The 22,456-nt window shown below is 48.3% G+C and overlaps 1 protein-coding gene across 4 annotated transcripts in view; it reads left to right on the top strand.

Annotated features, from left to right (window-relative positions):
• The first annotated feature begins 3,635 nt into the window (after nt 1-3,635).
• FAM107A (family with sequence similarity 107 member A) overlaps nt 3,636-22,456 on the top strand; it is a 37,915-nt gene continuing 19,094 nt past the window's right edge. Inside the window, exon 1 of one of the 4 annotated variants that reach the window (XM_055414210.2) lies at nt 3,636-3,824. In XM_055414210.2, the coding sequence (XP_055270185.1) occupies nt 3,746-3,824 (79 nt within the window). In that variant the 5' untranslated portion in view covers nt 3,636-3,745. Of the gene's footprint in view, nt 3,825-18,875; nt 19,027-19,089; nt 19,802-22,456 lie in introns of those variants that run through there. The other 3 variants (XM_055414212.2, XM_055414211.2, XM_055414209.2) reach the window with 3 other exon arrangements.

Here is a 22,456-nt window from a genome sequence, read left to right as displayed (position 1 = left end):
AATTAGAACAGTATATGTACATACTATGTACATATATATCTGCATACATGTAGGATGTTAACAACAGAAATAATAGAGAATCTGCATGCAGGGCACAAGGAATTATCTCCATCTTAATTTTTCTCTCAATCTAAAACTGTTCTAAAAATAGTTACTTTTCTTTTTAAGTGAGTCTCATAAAAAAAGAAGCGAGTCTCATAAATGATGCCCAAACACACACACTCTCCAAGGATTCGAGTGCTTTGTTTCTCTGCAGAGGACTCTGATCCTGGCCAGTCGCATCTGTGGTTGGAAGACTCAGGGAATCTGTGAATTATCTCTTCACTCCTCCCCCTGCCAAGGAACAGAGGGTCCTCACTGCCATTTACTTTCTCTCTGTTCACAGAAGGAATACTCTCCCCAGGCCATATTTCATAATGAAAATGAGAAGCAGAGACTAAATGGCTCAGGTAAGTCAGATTCACCTAGAATTCCTTGGGGATGCAATTAATGTTAATCTCTTTGTAATCCTCTGTAAAAGCACATTCTTAGTCATAATTTTCCCGAACCCACACCTTGTTTGACACCTGGCTTGGTTTTCCTCCTTCAGTAAAAGCTTTGGCACCATCTGGGTTCAAATGCCTTCTTCACTACTTGAAATATTAGAAAGAGGTAAGTTTTGTATATGCATTTTTTATAAGTCTGGAAAGAGAGTCACCAATATAATAATATTGATCACGTCTGGTTGGAAAGTTCATGAATCACATTTACTTCATTCTTTACTCCTTTATATGTCATTTCAACATATTTTACAGGATAATGAGATAAAAAGTGATCACTTGAACCTTATTTTCCTCATCTCTAAAATGGGTATAACCATACTTAATCAAAAAGTGGGTTACATGAGATACAGTTTCCTCTGAAGAATGGATACGAGATAATGAATGCCCAGTGTCTGGCATCATGCCTGGCTTTCACGGTGGCTGGTTGTTGATGAGAAACATGACCAGTCAGGCCGATGACTAGGTCTCCAAAATCAAAGTGTGTCACTTGGGTCCTTAGGGTCCTGTGTGGTCACAGGGACCTCTGAGTCACAGCAGAAGCTGGGCCTGGGCAGTGGTCAAGGGAGAGAGAGAGGCAAGTTGGCTGTTGGCCTATGTGGCACCAAGGCCAGAGAGGATGCCGAGGCAGAGGTAGATGGGACTGTGTGGCCATGGTCGCAGCAGCCGGCACAAGACTCTCTGGTCCACAGACACAGCCATAAACAGGCTGTTCAGGAGCCTGGACAGCTCTGGGGGTGGGTGGAGGTGAGTGCTGGGATTCTATAGATTGCAAGGGCATTCATTTTGCGAGTGGAGAACTGAATTGGGTGCTGGCTCCTCCAGCTAGCTCTGAGCATGAGCAAGCCACCTCACCTCCCTGAGTTTCAGCTGCATCATCTCTAAGGTGGTATCTTGAATGGGATTCCTACATTCATGTTACCATACCTACCTTCCAGTGTTTGCATGAAGAGTACAAAAAATAACAAAGAGGCAGGAGAGTGGCCCATTTCTGAGGTCAGGCCCCCTGAGTTTGTATGCCAGCCCCACACTGTGTGACCTCAGATAAATTGCTTAACTTCTCGGAGCCTGTTTCCTCATCTGTAAAATTGAAAGGAAGGCTGCTGCTGCTGCTGTCGCTTTAGTCATGTCCGACTCCGTGCGACCCCATAGACGGAAGCCCACCAGGCTCCTCTGTCCCTGGGATTCTCCAGGCAAGAACACTGGAGTGGGTTGCCATTTCCTTCTCCAATGCATGAAAGTGAAAAGTGAAAGTGAAGTCGCTTAGTCATGTCTGACTCTTAGCGACCCCATGGATTTCAGCCTACCAGCCTCCTCCATCCATGGGATTTTCCAGGCAAGAGTACTGGAATGGGGTGCCATTGCCTTCTCCGGAAAAGAAGGCTGCTGCTGCTGCTAAGTCGCTTCAGTCGTGTCTGACTCTGTGCGACCCCACAGATGGCAGCCGACCAGGCTCCGCCATCCCTGGGATTCTCCAGGCAAGAACACTGGAGTGGGTTGCCATTTCCTTCTCCAATGCATGAAAGTGAAAAGTGAAAGTGAAGTCGCTCAGTCGTGTCCGACTAGTAGCGACCCCATGGACTGCAGCCCACCAGGTTCCTCTGTCCATGGGATTTCCTAGGCAAGAGTACTGGAGTGGCTTGCCATTGCCTTCTCCAGGAAAAGAAGGCTAATAGACCCTAATTCATAAAAGGATTGTGAAGATGAAACAGAACAGGACATAAAGCACATAAAGATTAGTTTTTGTTTTAGAAGAAATATAGCACAGCAGCAGTCACAGGGTAGATAATTAAAATGGTTGTTTTCTTACATCTTCCAAACTGCCTGGTTGACCTTGCCCATCCACCTTTAGACTCTTGGGAAAACAATGAAAACAGTGACAGACTATTTGGGGGGGGGGGGCTCTAGAATCACTGCAGATGGTGACTGCAGCTATGAAATTAGAAGACGCTTGCTCCTTAGAAGAAAAGTTATGACCAACCTGGACAACTTATTAAAAAGCAGAGACATTACTTTACCAACAAAGGTCCATCTAGTCAAAGCTTTGGTTTTTCCAGTAGTCATGTATAAAGAAAGCTGAGCGCCAAAGAATTGATGCTTTTGAACTGTGGTGTTGGAGAAGACTCTTGAGAGTCCCTTGGACTGCAAGGAGATCCAACCAGTCCAACCTAAAGGAAATCAGTGCTGAATATTCATTGGAAGGACTGATGCTGAAGCTGAAACTCCAGTACTCTGGCCACCTGATGTGAAGAATGACTCATTTGAAAAGACCCTGATGCTGGGAATGACTGAGGACGGGAAGAGAAGGGGATGACAGAGGATGAGATGGTTGGATGGCATCACCGACTCAATGGACATCAGTTTGAATAAGCTCCAGAAGTTGGTGATGGGCAGGGAAGCCTGGCATGCTGCAGTCCATGGAGTCGCAAAGAGTCGGACATGACTGAGTGACTCAACTGAACTGGTCCTCCCATTTCTGGATGTTAAAGGGATTCCACGAAGCCAGAGAAGGAAATCTTGTGGCATCCCAGGGGCCTCCCACCACAACTTACTTCCCCCACTGAAGCCCCCACTTCTCAGTATCACCCACCCCAGGATGACTTGGAACACTGAAAAAAACAAAAAATAAACACAATATATTGCATTTGTTCTGTGCCAGCCACTGTTCTCAGAGAAAATGTGTTGGTTACCCTCAGAACCCTGAGATGAGTTCTATGGATATCCCCATTTTACAGATGAAAAAACTGAGGCTCTGTGAAGTTAGATAACTGAATCGTGGGGTCACACAGCTATGAATTAGTGGCGCTGGACCTGATCCCAGAGATGGCACTCTAGAACCCCACACCTGCTTGCTTGCAGTATTCAACAAGGCCGGCAGCCAGGGAAACAGAGAAGAGTAGGTAGGAGACCAGGCTGGAAATCAGGCCCGGGGTTCTCGCCGTGGCCCTGGAACCGTGAAGCCAGGAGTCCTCCGGCCAGAGGCTTATGCGTGCCCAGCCTGGGCAGAGACACCGGCCTGGCCCCGGCCTCCCGTCCCTCCCCCGCGGGCGCCTCAGGGCCTGGCGCTCCTGCCCTGTGTAACCTGATCTGCGGCGGGGTTTGGATCTCGGGCGAGTCGCGGTTGTGAAGGTGCTCCGACAGAGGCCTGCGCTCCGCGGTGCGCTCCCAGCCTGCGACCCCAGCTCCGCAATCCAGCGCATCGGCGCATGGCGCAGAGGCTGGGAGAGCGGGTGCGGGGGCCCGCTGAGGCCACCGGGCTCTACCGGGCGGTGCTGCTCCGGTCCGGTAAGTGGCGGCAAGTCTCCCGGGCCCCCCGCCTCCGGGAGAGCGCGAGGCGGGCACCGCGGGCGCACTGCGCTCAGCCTCTGGCTAGCTGGGCTCCCTGGTCCTTCACTGCTGTGCTTTCCTTCTTGCCTCCGGTCTTTCTTTTTAATTATTTTTGTTTTTCTTTCATTCCTTCCTTTGGGGATCTACTCTTAGATATATTGCTTTATCCTTTCATATGATCGTGTGGTACGAGAGCACACACACACACATATAATACAGACACTCACTGTTCAGTTCAGTTCAGTTCAGTTCAGTCGCTCAGTCGTGTCCGACTCTCCGCGACCCCATGAATCACAGCACGCCAGGCCTCCCTGTCCATCACCAACTCCCGGAGTACACTCAAACTCATGTCCACAGAGTCGGTGATGCCATCCAGCCATCTCAAAAGTTGCTGCACTCGCACAAGGGCAGGATGGCACTGGTAGGCATGGGAGGACAGATATGGGTAAGACTGGCAGCCTAAAGACGCACGCGCCAGCTAGTGAAGGGCTTCCACTGTTCTGTGAGGGGAAAGTGTGTGTGTTTGGTGGGCGGGATCGGAGGGCAGGGGACGGCGAGGACAAGTTCCAGGAAGGTGAGGAACCAGTTTTCTTGATGTACACATTTAAAGGAGAAAACGACTTGGAAAGAAACACATGATGGTTGTTTCTGAGGATTCGAGTTTGGGTGTTTTTTTCTATTTGTGTTTTTGCTCACTTGCAGTAAACACATACTGCTTTTCTACTCAGGACGATAGTTTTTTTGTTTTTTACTTTAGGAAAATAAAACAAATGTAATATAGGGTCAGTGTGAAAATAATTTGGAAAATACAAGGATGTGGAAAGAAGAAAAAGAACTCCCGCAGTAAGAGTCTAGGATGTTTCATTCCTAACTTAGTGCTTGGAGACAGGCGTTCAGAGGAGGTGAAAATCGGTCCCCTGCCGGCTCCCTGCCAGCCAGGCGAGAAGAAAATGTGAAGGGACTTAGGCTGCCGAGGCAGCTACCCTCTGCCTTGGGCAAGGAGCCCACCCCACCCGATAGTTCTGGGCGCGCAGCCCTGCGGCTGAAAGCGCGGCGAGCAGAACGGTGGCAGCGGAGCTTGCCCCTGCCCCACGAAGGCTGCTCCCGGACTGAGATGGGCCCCGCCCCGGGGAGATTTCGCCGCGGAGTTACTGCTTGGGAACTTTGAAACAACGGTTCTCTGAGTCCAGAAGCACGGTCTGGCCAAGGTCTGCGGCGCCTTCCGGAAGCGGGGTGGAGGGGCACAGGGGTGGGTACCTGAAATCTGGCTGAACCAGAGCGGGCAGAAAGCGATCTCTGAAACTGGAAGAAGCTGATTGCAAACCTCAGCTCCAGGGATTTCCCTACAAGACACCTATTCCTTTTTTTTTTTTAATTTATTTTATTGGAGGCAGATTACCTTACATTAATATATTGGTTGGTTTTGCCATACATTGACATGAATCCGCCCCGGGTGTACATGTGCTCTCTTTCTAGAACCCCCCTCCCACCTCCCTCTTCCCCATATCCTCCCTCCATGTCATCCCCGTGCACCAGCCCCAAGCATCCTGTATCATGCGTCGAACCTGGGCTGGTCACTTATGATAATATACATGCTACAATGCCGTTCTCCCCAATCATCCCATCTTCACCCTCTCCCACAGAGTCCCAAAGACTGTTCTATACACCTGTGTCTCTTTTGCAGTCTCCTATACAGGGTTCAGGTTACCATCTTTCTAAATTCCATATATATGCGTTAGTATACTGTATTGATGTTTTTCTTTCTGGCTTACTTCACTCTGTATAATTGGCTCCAGTTTCATCCACCTCATTAAAACTGATTCAAATGCATTCTTTTTGATGGCTGAAAAATACTCCATTGTGTATATGTACCAAAGCTTTCTTATCCATTCATCTGCAGATGGACATCTAGGTTGCTTCCATGTCCTGGCTATTATAAACAGTGCTGCAATGAACATTGGAGTACATGAAGACACCTATTCCTAAGGGCCTCTATCCAGTTCCTGCCTGCTCACTAGGGTGAGAAGAGGGTAGCTCTAATCTGAAGCTCCTGTATTCTCTAGCCTGGAACCACAGCTATGAGCCCCACTCAGACAAGGACATTTTTCTCCTGGCCATACATCCAGAGTGGCAGACATGCCAGAGTCGTTCTGGGGGCCACACTGCCCAGTAACTCACAGCTGTAAGTCAGGAAGGGAGCAGAGGCTGGTTCCGCGGGCCCCACAGAGGGTGCGCTTGCACTGCGTTAGGCTCTGTGCCACTGGCTTAGTCTTCACAGCCCTACAAAGTCACAGCTGTTATCCCCATTTAGTAGATGAGGAGACTGAGGCTCTAGGAGCTTAAGCAGCATTCCCATGGTCCTGAGAGGGGAAATTTTCTATTCCACTAACGCACATCTCAGAACAGTCGTCATGGTGAATGACTGCTGTGTGTGTGTGTGTCTGTGCTCAGTCGTGTCTGAGCAACCCCATGGACTGCAGCCTGCCAGGCTCCTATGTCCATGGGATTTCCCAGGCAAGAGTCCTGGAGCGGGTTGCCATTTCCTCTTCCAGGGGCTCTTCCTGACCCAAAGGATTGAACCCCCATCTCTTGCGTGTCTTACACTGGCAGTGAGATTACCACTAGCATCACCTGGGAAGCCCTAAATGATTGCTGGTCAGTCTATTGCCACTCTGCCAAACGCCGTAGATCTGCCGTCATCAACTTCATTTATTCATCCAGCCAGTGTGTACTGACCACTGTTACACACTAGGCCCTGTGAAAGGCACATGTGCTGATCCACAGAGAAGTCCCTCCTCTCGGGGAGGTAAGTGGTATTAAGCTCTATTTTAAACATGAGGAAACCGAGGCTCAGAAGGTAACATGACTTGTCCAGGGTCACATAGCCAGTCAAGGGTGGGAGCTAAGATTCAAACCCAGGGCCATGTGCCTCCAGGGCCACTGCTCTAGCTGTCTCCCACAAAGAAGACGTAAGGGTTGGGGGTGAGGAGCCAGCTGGGCCATTGAGTGAAAGAGGCAAGAGCCCCCTCCTGTTAGAAGCCCCCTGAGGATCGGTATGATAGGATCAAACCCAAGATGGCCACCATTTTCATTTACACCAGCCTCAAGTAATGGAATACTTATAGAAAATGTCTCATTCCAAATTATTTGAAAATAATTTCTCAGTATTAAGAGTAATACAGGTTCATCATGGATATTCTGGAAAATCAAGAATGAAGACAGGGAAGGCTCACCCACAATCCCACTAACCGTAAAGCAGCCACTGGTAGTCTAGGGGAGGTCTCCTGGTCTATGCTGTGACTCTAGTTTTCAGTCCCATCTTTCTTCACTTGAATAAATATCTTCTATCTTCCTGTTTCTAAATGGGCTAGTGAGACAACAGCTACCACTCTGGAAGCACCGTGTGCAGTGGTTCCTGTGCCATGTCCCCCTTATTCCCCCAAAGAGTGTCTGTCCCAGTTTAGAGATGAGGAAGCAGGAAGTTGAAGGTCACCGAGCTGCCCAACAGTGGAGCCAGGATTGGTATCTGGGTCAACACCAGAGCCCATGTTCTTAACCACTGAGCTGGAAAAGGTCACCTCTGGGGAACAACTTATGCTTGGGCACGCCTGGTAAGCTAGGCGTGCTGGAGTAAGGCTCCACCTGAGGCTATTCTCCCACCTGGAGCTCAGCCCGGGTTCCTGCGAGGGAGGGCGGCGTCTCCGTGGCATGGACAGAGGGACACCTTCCCAGATGCCTGTGAACGGCAGCGTCTGTGCTTCTCTGCGCCCAGATGATGGCCATCCTTTTCACTGCTGCCTGCCAAGCAAGGCTGCCAGATAAAAGTTAAATTACAATGGTTACATTTGAATCTCAGATACACAATGAATAACATTTTAGTGCAGTTCAGTTCAGTTCAGTCGCTCAGTCATGTCCGACTCTTTGCGACCCCATGAATCACAGCACGCCAGGCCTCCCTGTCCATCACCAACTCCCGGAGCTGACTCAAACACATGTCCATCGAGTTGGTGATGCCATCCAGCCATCTCATTCTCTGTCGTCCCCGTCTCCTCCCACCCCCAATCCCTCCCAGCATCAGAGTCTTTTCCAGTGAGTCAACTCGTCACATGAGGTGGCCAAAGTATTGGAGTTTCAGCTTTAGCATCGTCTTTCCAATGAACACCCAGGATTGATCTCCTTTAGAATGGACTCTGCATTCAGATGCTTTTTCCTTTTCTCCTTTGCTTTTTGCTTCTCTTCTTTACACAGCTATTTGTAAGGTCTCCTCAGACAGCCATTTTGCTTTTTTGCATTTCTTTTCCACGGGGATGGTCTTGGTCCCTGTCTCCTGTACAATGTCACGAACCTCCGTCCAGAGTTCATCAGGCACTCTATCTATCAGATCTAGTCCATTAAATCTATTTCTCACTTCCACTGTATAATCATAAGGGATTTGATTTAGGTCGTATCTGAATGGTCTAGTGGTTTTCCCTACTTTCTTCAATTTAAGTCTGAATTTGGCAATAAGGAGTTCATGATCTGAGCCACAGTCAGCTCCTGGTCTTGTTTCTGCTAACTGTATACAGCTTCTCCATCTTTGGCTGCAAAGAATATAATCAATCTTATTTCGGTGTTGACCATCTGGTGATGTCCATGTGTAGAGTCTTCTCTTGTGTTGTTGGAAGAGGGTGTTTGCTATGATCAGTGCATTCTCTTGACAAAACTCTATTAGCCTTTGCCCTGCTTCATTCCGTGCTCCAAGGCCAAATTTGCCTGTTACTCCAGGTGTTTCTTGACTTCCTACTTTTGCATTCCAGTCCCCTATAATGAAAAGGACATCTTTTTTGGGTGCTTTTGAACTGTGGTGCTGGAGAAGACTCTTGAGAGTCCCTTGGACTGAAAGGAGATCCAACCAGTCCATTCTAGAGGAGATCAATCCTGGGTGTTCATTGGAGGGACTGATGCTAAAGCTGAAACTGCAATACTTTGGCCACCTCATGCGACGAGTTGACTCACTGGAAAAGACTCTGATGCTGGGAAAGGTTGAGGGCGGGAGGAGAAGGGGACGACAGAGAATGTGATGGCTGGATGGCATCACCGACTCTATGGACATGAGTTTGGGTGAACTCTGGGAGTTGGTGATGGACAGGGAGGCCTGGCGTGCTGTGATTCATGGGGTTGCAGAGAGTTGGACACGACTGAGCGACTGAACTGAACTGAGAATGGACTGGTTGGATCTCCTTGCAGTCCAAGGGACTCTCAAGAGTCTTCTCCAGCACCACAGTTCAAAAGCATCAATTCTTCGGCGATCAGTTATCTTCACAGTCCAACTCTCACATCCATACATGACCATGGGAAAAATCATAGCCTTGACTAGACGGACCTTGGTTGGCAAAGTAATGTCTCTGCTTTTTAATATGCTATCTAGGTTGGTCATAACTTTCCTTCCAAGGAGTAAGCGCCTTTTAATTTCCTGGCTGCAATCAGCATCTGCAGTGATTTTGGAGCCCCCCAAAATAAGTCTGACCCTGTTTCCACTGTTTCCCCATCTATTTCCCATGAAGTGATGGGACCAGATGCCATGATCTTCGTTTTCTGAACGTTGAGCTTCAAGCCAAACTTTTCACTCTCCTCTTTCACTTTCATCAAGAGGCTTTTTAGTTCCTCTTCACTTTCTGCCATAAGGGTGGTGTCATCTGCATATCTGAGGTTATTGATATTACTCCCGGCAATCTTGATTCCAGCTTGTGCTTCTTCCAGCCCAGCGTTCCTCATGATGTACTCTGCATAGAAGTTAAATAAACAGGGTGACAATATACAACCTTGATGTACTCCTTTTCCTATTTGGAACAAGTCTGTTGTTCCATGTCCAGTTCTAACTGTTGCTTCCTGACCTGCATACAGGTTTCTCAAGAGGCAGGTCAGGTGGTCTGGTGTTCCCATCTCTTTCAGAATGTTCCACAGTTTATTGTGATCCACACAGTCAAAGGCTTTGGCATAGTCAATGAAGCAGAAATAGTGCAAATATGTCCCAAATATTGTATGGGTTTGCTAATCTGAAATTCAAATTTAACTGGACCTGCCGTGTGGTGTTTTTTTTTTTTTTACATATACATACATTCTTTTCTAAAAAACTATTTTCCGTTATGGTTTATCCAGGAGATTGGATACAGTTCCCTATGCTATACAGTAGGACCTCATTGTTCATCCATTCTATATGCAATAGTTTGCATCTGATGAGCCCCAGTTCCCAGGTGATCGCTTGCCCTCCAGCCCTCCCCCTTGGCAACTGTAGGTCTGACCTCTGTGACTCTGTATCTGTTTTGTAGGCAGGTTCCTTTGTGTCATACTTTAGATTCCACATACAAGTGATATCGTGTGGCATTTGTCTTTCTCCTCCTGACTTACTTCACCTAGCACGATAATCTCTAGTTGCAGCTGTGCTGCTGCAAGCGGCATGATTTCGTTCTTTTTTATGGCCGAGTAGTATTCCATTGCATATCCGTACCACATCTTCTTTATCCATTCATCTGTTGATGAGCATTTCGGTTGTTTCCATGTCTTGGCTGTTGGGAATAGTGCTGCTAGGAACACAGGGGTGCATGTTTATCTTTCTGAATTGTAGCTTTTTCTGGATATATGCCCAGGAGTGGCATTGCTGGATCACATGGTAATTCTATTTTTGGTTTTCTGAGGAATCTCCATACTGTTTTTCATAGAGGCTACATCAACTTATATTCCCACTCAGTGTAGGATTCTCTTTTCTCTACATCCTCTCCAGCATTTGTTATTTATAGACTTTTTAATGGCAGCCATTATGATCAGTGTGAGGTGACACCTCATGGTAGTTTTGATTTGCGTGTCTCTAATAATTAGTGATGCTGAGCATCTTTCATGTGCCTACTGGTCCTCTGTGTGTCTTCTTTGGAGAAATGTCTTAGCTTAGCAGTCCCCAACCTTTTTGGCAGGAGGGACCGGTTTTATGGAAGACAGTTTTTCCACGGGTAGGGGAGGAACTGTTCTGGCAGTAATGTGAGCTACAGGGAAGGGCAGATGAAGCTTCACCTGATCAGCCTGCTGCTCACCTCCTGATGTGCAACCCGGTTCCTACGGGTGCCAGTAGCAGTCCGAGGCCTGGGAGTTGGGGACCCCTGTCTTTGATCTTCTGCCCATCTTTCATTTGGGCTGTTAATTGGTGTTGAGTTGTATGAGCTGTTTGCATATATTGGAGATTAAGCCCTTGTTGGTTACATCATTTGCAAATATTTTCTCCCATTCTGTAGGTTGTTTTTTTCTGTTCCCCCCACCCCGCTGTTTTTTAATGGTTTCCTTTGCTTCTGAAAAGCTTTTAATTAGGTCCGTCTTTTTTTTTTTTTCCTTAATTTCTATTGCTTTGGGAAACTGACCTAAGAAAACGTTGGTACTACTTCTGTCAGAGAATGTTTTTGCTTGTGCTCTCTCCAAGGAGTTTTATGGTATCATGTCTTAGGTTTAAGCCTTTAAGCCATTTTGAGTTCATTTTTGTGCATGGTCTGAGGGTGTGTTCTAACTTCACTGATTTACACATGTTGGGATGCTGCATTTTTGTTGGCTGTCATACATTTGGCAGCCCCTTTGCCAGGCATCATGGAAGTTTGCTTGGCTTGATAAGCCATGGTCTGTCCTGGTTCCCCTCAACACACAGACACACACACTCACACCCCCTTTCTGGTATCCGTGTCTACTGTCCATATTTTGTCTGGCTGCAAGTGAGTTAAAATATGCTGGAGGTCTGGGGCCCCTCCGGGTCCTTCGGCAGCTAAGAGACCAGATTCAGCACGCCTAACCACGGCTGGGTTGAAAGCCAGCTTTCTGAAACAAGCCCCTTGGTTCTTCCCCCTCCCTCCGGCTTTCCTGTTTTCCTGCTTCAGTCCCTCCACAGGGTACATTCTTCCTGCTTCAAATTGGTTGTAAAGGCGACTCTCATTCCTTTTATAATCTCTCCAGGGATCCCATGACAAGTTTTTCTGCCAGTACAGCTTCTCCTGCCATGTCCTTTCAGCGGAGCAGGTTGGGGGTCAGGGTGCTGGGGATGGGTGGAGGTGAGGTTGGATCCTAAGGCTGTTTTGTGGGTGGCTTCTCAGACACCTCCCTGAGGCCTTGAAAAGGGGGCCTTGGAGATTTAGACTGAATACAGAGCTGAGGAAGTTTGCAGTTGCCATGGAAACTTCTTGTCTGGTGTTTGTGGGCCCAGATAAGCTGTTCCAGGCGTCAGTCTGCTTGAGGGGGTGGGGGTCAAAAAATCAAAGGAAAAGGGGCTTTTGGAGTTTTTAGTACAAGCTGCAGCCCCAGCCCACTAGAGATGTAGGAAAATTCCTCAGCTCCCACTCATGACTGCCTCTCCTGGCCTTAGATTAGTGAAAGTGTTAGTCAGTCAGTCATATCCGACTCTTTGTGACCCCATGGACTGTTCCTCACGCTTCCCTGGTGGCTCAGATAGGTCTTCACTACCCACCTTCTTTTTAGCTCATCTATTTCCCAAGAAAACAGATTTCAGAGGGACAGGAAGGGGAGTGTGGGAGAGGTGTGCTCAGCCTCTGGAATCCCCCTCGGGTCCTCCATGGGACTGAGCAAAAACTCCAGTCCTGAGGCCCCTGTGTTTCGGAGTCCTGCTGCATAGGAGAGTGGGAAAGCCGCTCAGACCGAGGCAGGAGGCAGCATGTTGGCCTGAGTCTGGCCACTGCCTGGAGTACACTCTTAACAGGCTCATTTGGCCCAAAGGCCTCTATTTTTCTGTATGTAAAATGTCCCTGACTGAGCCAGATGTGAACTTTACCTATGGTTGGCAAAGGTTACTCTTTCCCCATATTTTTCATCTTGTTTTTTTTTCTGATAACAAAGGCAATATATGCTTTTTTTTTTTTATGGCATAAACATTATAGAAATACTGGGACCAGAGAAAAGCCCGTGATTTTATGCTGCAGAATAGTGGTTCTTAGACTCTCAAATATAAACAGACCCCCGAGGGGAACTTGCCAAAATTCCAAATCCCTAGGCCCTTCCCTCTTAGGTTCTAATACAGGAATCCAGAAACATGGCCCAGTTGTTTGACTGCAACACTCATGCCCAGTGAAGGCTAGTAATGCCACCTGAGATACGCTGCTCTAGAACTGACCTCTGTCAACAGCTTGTGTATATGCCTGCAGACTGGTTCTCTGTGTATATACTAACTTTATCTTGGAGGGGAAAAAAGATAGAGGAATCAGACTATGTATGATGTTGCCCTTTGATTTTTCACCAGATATGCAAGTAGACATCTTTCTTCAGGTTAATCAACGGATACGGTATTGATGGCATCTCGTTATAAGACGTAGGGTAGTTTCTCACTGATGAGGTGTGACTTGGGAAACGGTGGCTGCTGACTTCACACAGCTACATGCTCACACGTGTGTGCACACACACAGCAAGACGGTGCTGTCCCAGGTTCGGGGATATCCTCGTCTTTGGTGTCTGCAAGCCAGCAGCGGGGGCTGAGCAGCTGGTCCAGCACGGGGATACTGAGAAGCATATGGTGAGGCCCTGCCCTCCACTGACAGTCGGTGAGCGAGCCTGAGGGGTCTGTACACAGGCTGGACTGGAGGAGCTTTAGTGGAAGAAGCACAGTGGGCCCCAGCTGCCTGGGGAGAAGGGCACCCAACCTGGGGGGTTTCCTGACCGACATTCCTTGGCTCTCGATCGCTCTGGTGCTGCCCTCAGAACCCTCCGATAAAGGGAACACAGCGTGGGGGTGGGCGGCTGGAGCCCGTGCCTCTGGGGTGAGATGGGCTGGGGGTGTCCCTGCCCCGGGTGGTGAGCAGACACTCAGCAGGTCCTCCTGCCCCAGCGTCCATGTTACTCTTCACTTGTCAGAGGACACTGGGGTTGCTTCAGACAAGACACCGTGAGCCCTGAGAAACGCCGCCCCAATACTAGTTGTCTGTACAGCAGGACAACACGTGGTGAGGACCAGTGACAGCGAAGAGTGGTGGGACAGGAACCTGGCTATGGTCTCCCACTGTCAGATTTCACCAAGTTAAGCCACGGCAGGATGGGAAGCGGGAGAGGCACTACTCAAGAGGACGTTAAGAAACAATTTAGGAAGAAGAAATAAAAGGAATGCATCGTTTCCAGATAATTGTTTAACACGGGCAAATCTGGGACCCTGTAAGTTGAAGTGGCTCCAGAATGGCGGGTTTGGCCAAAGCTCCCAGGACACGCAGGCCTGCCTGTCCCCACTTCCTTCTCACGCCCAGCCTCCACCCCAGTGGCCTCCTTGCATCCTACCCTGGGGCCTCTGCTCTAGCTGTCCTCACTTTGGGACGCTCTCCTCCCCACCACTCCAGCCTCCCGAAAATGTCACCTCCCCACTCTTCACTCTTCCTGAGGTCCCGAGCTTTCCCCTCTATCTTGCCCAGCCTTGCGTTCATCAGAATGTTCACCGCAGCTTGGCATTTTCTTGTTTGTCTCATTTTTTGGTCTGAACCCCATCTTGAAAGCAAGTTACCTGAGCACAAGGATATGGTCTCATTTACACTGGACCTCCAGCACTGGGCAGTAGAAGGAACACAGTAGGTACTCAGTAAATGTTGGTTACCTGAGTAATACAGGCCAAAGAGGATCACACTGCGTTTTTTTAGGAGTTTATTTATAATATTGTGTTAGCTTTGTTGTACAGCAGAAACTAGCACAATATTGTAAAGCAACTGTACTCCAATTAAAAAACAAATAATATGTTAGTTTCGGGGTACAGTAGTGATTCAGTTTTATATACATATATATGACTGCATACACATACACATATATATAAATCTATTCTTTTGCAGAGTTTTCCATTATTATTATAAGATATTGAATATAGTTCCTGTATTATATAGTGAAACTTTGCTGTTTATTCATTTTATATATAATAGTGTGTATCTGTTAATCCCGTACTCCAAATTTGTCCCTCCCTACCCCCTTTGGTAACCATAATTTTCTCTGTGAGTCAGTAAGTCCATTTGTGTTATTTTTTTTAGATTACACGTTTAAGTGATACAATATAATATTTGCCTTTCTCTGACTTACTTCAGTTGGTATGATAATCTCTAGGACCATCCATGTTGCCACAAATGACAGCATTTTTTGAATTACTGGAGTATAATTGATTTACAGTGTTGTGTTAGTTTCAGGTGTATAGCGAAGTGACTCAGCTGCACATAAACATGTATCCACCTTTTTTGCAGATTCTTTTTCCATATAGGCCATTACAGAGTACTGACTAGAGCCCCCCATGCTTTACAGTAGGCTTTATTAGTTATCTATTTTATATATACTAGTGTGTATATTTCCATCCTAGTCTTTCCATTTACCCCTGCCTCATCCTCTAAATTTGTTTTACACATTTGTGACTTGACTTCTGTTTTGTAAGTAAGTTCGTTTGCACCCAGTTTTTTTTGGTCCCACCCCCATGTCAGTGACAGCATGTGTTTGCCTTTCTGTGTCTGACTGGCTTTGCTCAGTATGAGTCTCTAGGTCCACCCATCTTGCTGCAAATGGCATTGCTTCCTTTTTGTGGCTGAGTACTGTTCCATTGTGTATGTACCCCATCTTTATCCATTCCTCTGGCAGTGGGCCTTTATTTTCTTTTCGTTGTCATGGTAAACAATCTCATCCTCTCAATTTCTCTTTCCGATCTTTCATTGCTAGCCTCTGACGATGGACATTTAGGGTTCCTTCCACGTCATGGGTATTGTCAATAGTGCTGCAGCAAACATTGGAGTGCACGTGTCTTTTTAAAAAATGATCAAAATTTAGTCTTTGGAAGTTATGGAGGACAGAAGTTGGAAATCATTTGTGTCCTAGAAATAAATGAATTTTCCTAAGTATTCATGTGATTCTCATCAGATAAAAAGGCACAGTGTATTTATAATTGAATTCACTGCATCATTGATGTTATTCCTGACTGAAGAGAACGTCCGGTTTGTCTAGATATTAGTGAAAACCAAAATATTAAAATTTTTGCTGAAGTGTAACACCCCTACAGGTAAGTGCACAGGTCTTCCATGGTCAGCCTGATGTATTTTTTAAAATGGAATTCACCTGCACAGTCACCTGTCTGATTAACACTATGCAGTCAGTATTCACTATTCTGACTTCTACCACCATGTGTTCTCTGTGTTGAAATGTGTATAAATAGAATCACTGAGTATGTATTTTGTGGCATCTGACCCTCAACATCCTTTTTGGGCATCCACTGTTGGGGCAATCTGAGTGCAGGTTGGAAAAGAATTTCCAGACTCAGTATTGCAGAAGGCAGTGAATTTATTAAGAACAAAGAGCAGAGATAATGTGGACGGCAAGGGCAGCAGGCTGACCTCCTGACAGACCAGCGAGAGTCGATGGTTTTCCTGAGTTAATAGCCAATTTTGTGAGTTTATAGGCTCAAGACAAAGAAAATTCCTGCTGGAAGGCTGGCATTAGATGATTGGTTAGGGGGCTAATAGCGTGTTTACTGGAGTGGGTATATTTGCCAACTTGAAGTCAGGAAGCTTGTTAGAGATGATCAGGGGCTTTTGGCAGTGGTTACAAAGGGGCTTAAATAGCTCTGGAGGTGTCCTTGGTTCTGGGCTCCACTTCTGCGGTCTTGGTACAGGGACTCGCACCTTGGCCTGGGGCAGGACTCAACATCCATGTTTTGCAACAGTAGTTTCCTCTTTCTTTATTGTTTTATAGGGCTCCATCTGTGAAGACGTCACTCTCTATGCTTCTGTGTGGGTTAAGCTTTCCTTTCCCTTCCGGAGGTCGGAGGTCTTCTGCCAGCATTCAGTGGTGTTCTCTGCCAATCACTCCACTTGTACCTCTGACGTATTTGTGGAGATCAGTGAGCTCCACAGCCTACCTTCCGCCATCTGGGTTCTGCGTTTATTTATTTTGCATTGGGAGACTAAGATCTTGCCACAATTTACGTCAGAGAATGTTTTGCTGATGTTCTTTTCTGTGAGGTTTTTTTTTTGGTACTTTATGTTGGGTCATGTTTTGTGCTTCAGTCTTTAAGCCATGTTGAGTCTGTCTTTGGGGACGGTTCTCCTCCAGACTCCCCTTCCATCCAGGCAGCCACATAACCTGATTATCCATTTTAAACATAGCCCTGTGTACATGTCCATCCCAAACTCCCTAACTGTCCCTTCCCTCCACCCTCCCTGCCCTTCTCTCCAGCAACCAAAAGTTCATTCTTTTAAGTCTGTGAGTCTGTTTCTGTTTGTAAGTTCATTCACATCATTTCTTTTTGGATTTGACACCTCAGGGATGTCATACGCTATTTCTCCTCCTCTGGCCGATTTACTTCACTCAGTGTGACAATGTCTGAGTCCATCCGTGTTGCTGCAAATGGCAAGAAATCCAACAGATTACTGTGTGTCAACCTTGTGTCCTGCTGCTTTGATGGATTCAGTTGATCAGTTCTGACACTTTTGTGTGGAATCTGTAGGGTTGTCTAGATCATGTCACCTATATATGAGATTTTACCTCTTCCTTTCTGATTTGGATGCCTTGTATTTCTTTTTCTTGCCTGATTGTCATGGCAAGGACTTCCAATACCATGCTGAATAGAAGTGGTGAGAGTGGGAATCCTTGTCTTGTTCTGGATTTTAGTGGGAGGGCTTTCAGCTTTTCACTGTCGAGTATTATGCTAGGTCTGCCATCAGTGGCTTTTATCATTGAGGTATGTTCCCTCTGTACCCACTTCAGTGAGAATTTTCATCATGAACGGGTGCTAAATTTCATCAAATGCTTTTCCTGCGTCCACTGAAGTGATCATATGGTTTCTGTCCTTTGTTGATATGGGGTACCACACTGACTAGTTTACATATGTTGACCCATCCTTGTGGACCTGGAATGGATCCAACTTGATCATGGTGTATGATCCTTTTATGAATTGTTGGATTCAGTTTGCTAATATTTTACTGAAGCAAAACTGCATTTTTAATTCTGGCATTCATGCTGGTTGTATGCCCTGGGTCTAACCACTTCCCAGCCCACCCAGACTCTTCATGAGAAAGTAGAGGTGGGAAGGGGGCCATGTTTGAGTGGAGGTCAGCTTCCTCACTGGGGGATTAAGGAATGACAACACAGGCTAGAAAACACGTCCACGCTTCAAGTGAGCCCTGACTGTGAAACTAGGAGAATGCCTCTGTTATCTGTAAACACCCACACAGGCCTTCGGTACCTACATATGCTCTTTATTTTCACACTCGTACACTGACTTCTTGAGAGGAGACCTACGGAGCACAGACTCCACCAGGCATGGCACTGCACGCTGGGCCCTGCACTCTGTTCACGCCGAGTCCAGCTCTCTCCGCAGGAAAAGTACTCCTTGCCGAGCACTGACCGCCTGCTTCCCCTCGTGTCAGCTCATCTGTGTTTCTTCTCAACCACTGTTGTTTTCCACACTTGACAGACACAGAAACCAAGGCTCAGGGGTTGCCGACTGGCTGCCCAAGGGGCTCATGCCCGGGCTGAGCAGGGAAGAATACAAGGGCTGGTGTGGCCCACAGCCGGTCAGTGGCCACTCACCCACCTCCCCTGGGCACCATCCTGTGGCTCCTCACTGAGGTTCAGGGTACTGAGGAAACACCAAGGATGGAGTTGTTGGCCTGTAAGTGGGTGACTGCAACTGACCCAGCCTAGTTTCCCCTCCTTTTGCACCAAGAGCCGCTTTCCCCGGGGGAGTCGCGCTGGGCAGCAGGAAGCCGAACCCCCCATGCTCACCAGGTCAAGGAGGTACCAGAAGGCATTCTGGCTGACCCTCCCATCAGAAACAAGGGAAATGCCTGTGCCTGAGCCAGCCGGCTCAGAACAAAGCTTGGCATGTCCTTGCTCCTCAACGATCTGACCCAATCGATACTTATTTGTGCCTCCCTCCCCGGCAGTGTGCCTTGGACACAGTGTTCCGCATGGAGGAAGTGGCCGAGCACCAAGTGTAATACCCGTTACTATAGTAACAGTTCCTTTCTAGATACCAGAATAAACAGGAACGCAGAGCCGCCCCACTCGCCGGCTCTCTTCATCCCCAGGGCTTGGTGAACTGCCCTGTGGAGGCGGCCGCTCCTGGCTCACCCGGGACTCTGGTGCAGCGAGGACCAGCAGCGCTGCGCTCGAAGTTCTCTTCCCAAGGACCCGGGCTCAGGTGAGGAGTAAGACCGTCTCTCTTCTGTCCCTGCTGCTGAGCTGAGGGGCGGTGCCGAGGAGGGGTGTGGCGGGGGAAGGAGGGCAGCCTCCGAGCGCCAGGGAGGCGGCAGGGGGCAGAGCTCTTCGAGCCCGGGTACTTCACTCTGCGAAATGACTCGGGCTGCCTCCGGGCACCTGGGTTTGGGAAAGGGCTCGGAGGGGGCGTGCAGGCAGCACCTGGATGCAGCCTCCGCCGCGCCCCGCTCTGGCTGATCTCTTCCAAATGCTCAGATGCATCTGAGTTCATGCGTGGTGTGACCTCACCCACCAAGTCCACTTCCACACAGCGTAGCAGCTGTAGTTCTCTTGAGAACCAGCAGGTCAGGGGCCAGCCGAGACGGCTCCAGGCAGACAGCTCAGCTCAGGCTCCGGAGCCTTCACTTGCTGGCTCTGTCATTAGGGAAAGACCCCTCAGCCTCGGTGTCGTCATTGGCACAAAGGGGTCTCACGAGCACCACCTCCTCAGTCTGTCGTAAGGATTTCATGAGGTGCGGCCGCGATGCTGAGCACAGCTCATGGCGCAGGCTGAGGGCACGGCCGTGCGTTGCCGGCCTGGATTTGGCTTTGGCGCTTTGCAGTGTGAGGCAAGGCTGGTACTGGGCAAAAAATCAGGGGGCTATGGGATCGGATGTGCCACTTTTTTGAACTGCTGCTAAACCCAGTGGTTTCCCAGCTGTGGGGCAGCCCCCGTACCTGCGTCTCTAACCAGCTTGGACCTCTTCGCTCCACTGGTGGTAAGTCCTGCTGGGATCCCCCCACCAGAGGCATTGGTCAAGTGAGGTGGCTGGCATCATGCCACTGGTGGGCCGACACTGTGCCTTGATCAATTGCACAGGACTCTCCACCACCAGCCCCCGCCCCGACTGAGGACCTTCCACGTCCAGCCCTGGACTCTGCTATGGAACTGATTGGAAACCCTGGGTACCCACCAGACCATCTCACAAACGAGGAGGTCACGGGAGACCCAAGCAGAATGTTAAGCAAGTTTGTCTTGAGTCAGTTTGGTTGGGGGAGGCTGCGTCCTAGTGATCGAGCCGCTCTGGCGGGGGCTTCCAGGCATCGGGGGCGGGAAGTGTGGAGGAGACCCCCAGATATGCCACGCTGTGGCTGCAGGCCAGGGAAATACAAATGGGTACTCTGCCCACTGGGAGAAAAGAGGTACAAAGTTTCGGAAGTGCGATGGCCACGCTTGTCACTTTTACCGAATGCCTCTTTCTCCTTGGTCAGTAATTTTCAAAGGTTCCCTTCTCCTCTGTGCCTCCATCCCGTGAAATGTTGAACCAAGGAGCTCACTGGCTGTGCTGTAAAGGCAGCAGCTCGAACAGTAATGAGGAACAAGGGCAGGGGGAGGGCGGGCAGAGGAGACACCCGGACAACACCCGGAGGCACGGCCACCAGCGGGGCTCTCCTAACAGCCCAGAGCGGGGCAGACAGGCCGATGGATTCTGGCTTAAACCCAGCGCAGCGAGGGCCTGGCCCGGGCTGCCCAGTGAGAGGGCACAGAGTTCCCCAGTTACCAGCACCAGTTTCTCACTATCAAAGGGCTCCCACTGCCTCTTTACTGGGGTTTCTTGAGTGTCCAGAGAGAAAAGGGATGTAAACCTGCTTGGCGATGCCTTGCACCTGAAAGACACTGCAGTGGTAGCAAGGGCACTGACTTTGGGGCCCAACGCTTCTGACTTTGCTGTTTATTTTGCGTATCTTTGGACAAGCAGCTTGGCCTCTCTTGAGATTCAGTTTTCACATTTAGAAAATGGAAATAATAAAACAGTACCACTGGCTGCCTCCTGGGGGCGACTGTGAGCTCCACATGCAGGCGAACGAGCCCTCATCAGAAGGGAGGCGCTCAACACGGGGCCCCTTGGCGGCGGTGGTAAAGAACCCGACTGTCAGTGCAGGAGACATGAGAGGCGAGTTCGATCTGTGGCTCAGGAAGATGCCCTGGAGGAGGGCATGGCAACCCACTCCAGTATTCTTGCCTGCAGAATCCCATGGACAGAGGAGCCTGGCGGACTACAGTTGCAGAGTCTGTAACTCTCTGTGGCTGCCTCTGCCCCACCCTCACCACTTCAGCCTGTACGGTCTTCACAGCCTCTTGATTGTAGAGATGAGAAGGGTCCAGGAAGTTAAGTACCCATCCAAGGTCACAAAGCTGCCAAGCACACTGACCGTAATCAGACCCGCCCCCAAGAGCCAGTCCAACCAGTCTGCTGAAATCACTCAGGTCAAAGCAAAAAGTGCTTGTTTGTTTTCTTAAAACTCTGTCACCAAGTTGTCTGACTAATAGAATCACTTCAGTTCAGTTCAGTCGTGTCCGACTCTCCGCGACCCCATGAATCACAGCACGCCAGGCCTCCCTGTCCATCACCAGCTCCCAGAGTTCACTCAAACTCATGTCTATGGAGTCGGTGATGCCATCCAGCCATCTCATTCTCTGTTGTCCCCTTCTCCTCCCGCCCCCAATCCTTCCCAGCATCAGAGTCCTTTCCAGTGAATCAACTCATCGCATGAGGTGGCCAAAGTATTGGGGTTTCAGTTTCAGCATCAGTCCTTCCAGTGAACACCCAGGATTGATCTCCTTTAGAATGGACTGGTTGGACCTCCTTGCAGTCCAAGGGACTCTCATAGAATCACTTAGGACGCTTTTTTATTTTTTATGTCATGTTGAACTATACTTACTGTTGATTTAGTTTCAGGTGTGCAACAAAGTGATTTAGTTACACACACGTGTGTGTGTACGCTTACTTCAATTTATCCCTACTCCCCACATTTACCGGCTGGCAACCATAAGTTTTCTAAGCCTGACTCTGTTTCTGTCATTTTGACATAAAGTTCATTTGCGTCATTTTTTTTCAGACTCTGCATGTAAACAATATCATATGGTATCTGTCTTTCTCTGACTGACTTCACTTAGTATGATAATCTCCAGGTCGATCCATGTTGCTGGAAATGGCATTGTTTGGTTTTTATGGTTGAGTAATATTCCCTTGTATTTATGTACTACATCTTCTTTATCCACTCCTCTGTTAAATGGACATTTAGGTTCCTTCCATGTCTTGGCTACTGTAAATAGTGCTGCTATAAACATTTGGGTGCATATATCTTTCTGAATTACAGTTTCCTTCCATTTCCCAGGAGTGGGATTGCTTTTTCATTTTTAAAACTTTTTAGTTTTTTTCTTTCAGAACTTCCATACTATTTTCCAATTTACATTCTGTAAATTGGTACATACTGTAAATTGGCATTGCACCAATTTACATTCCCACCGACAATGAAGGAGGGTTCCGTTTTCTCCACACCCTCTCCAGCATTTATCGTTTGAGACTTCATGATGGCCATTCTGACCAGTGTGAGGTGGGTGTCTCATTATAGTTTTGATTTGTATTTCT

Source organism: Moschus berezovskii, chromosome 24 (assembly GCF_049115385.1).
Source record: "Moschus berezovskii isolate FMDL1 chromosome 24, NW_MosBer_1.0, whole genome shotgun sequence".
Classification (NCBI taxonomy): Eukaryota; Metazoa; Chordata; class Mammalia; order Artiodactyla; family Moschidae; genus Moschus; species Moschus berezovskii.
Note: the sequence above shows the minus strand (reverse complement) of the source record. Positions and strands in the feature narration are given on the sequence as shown.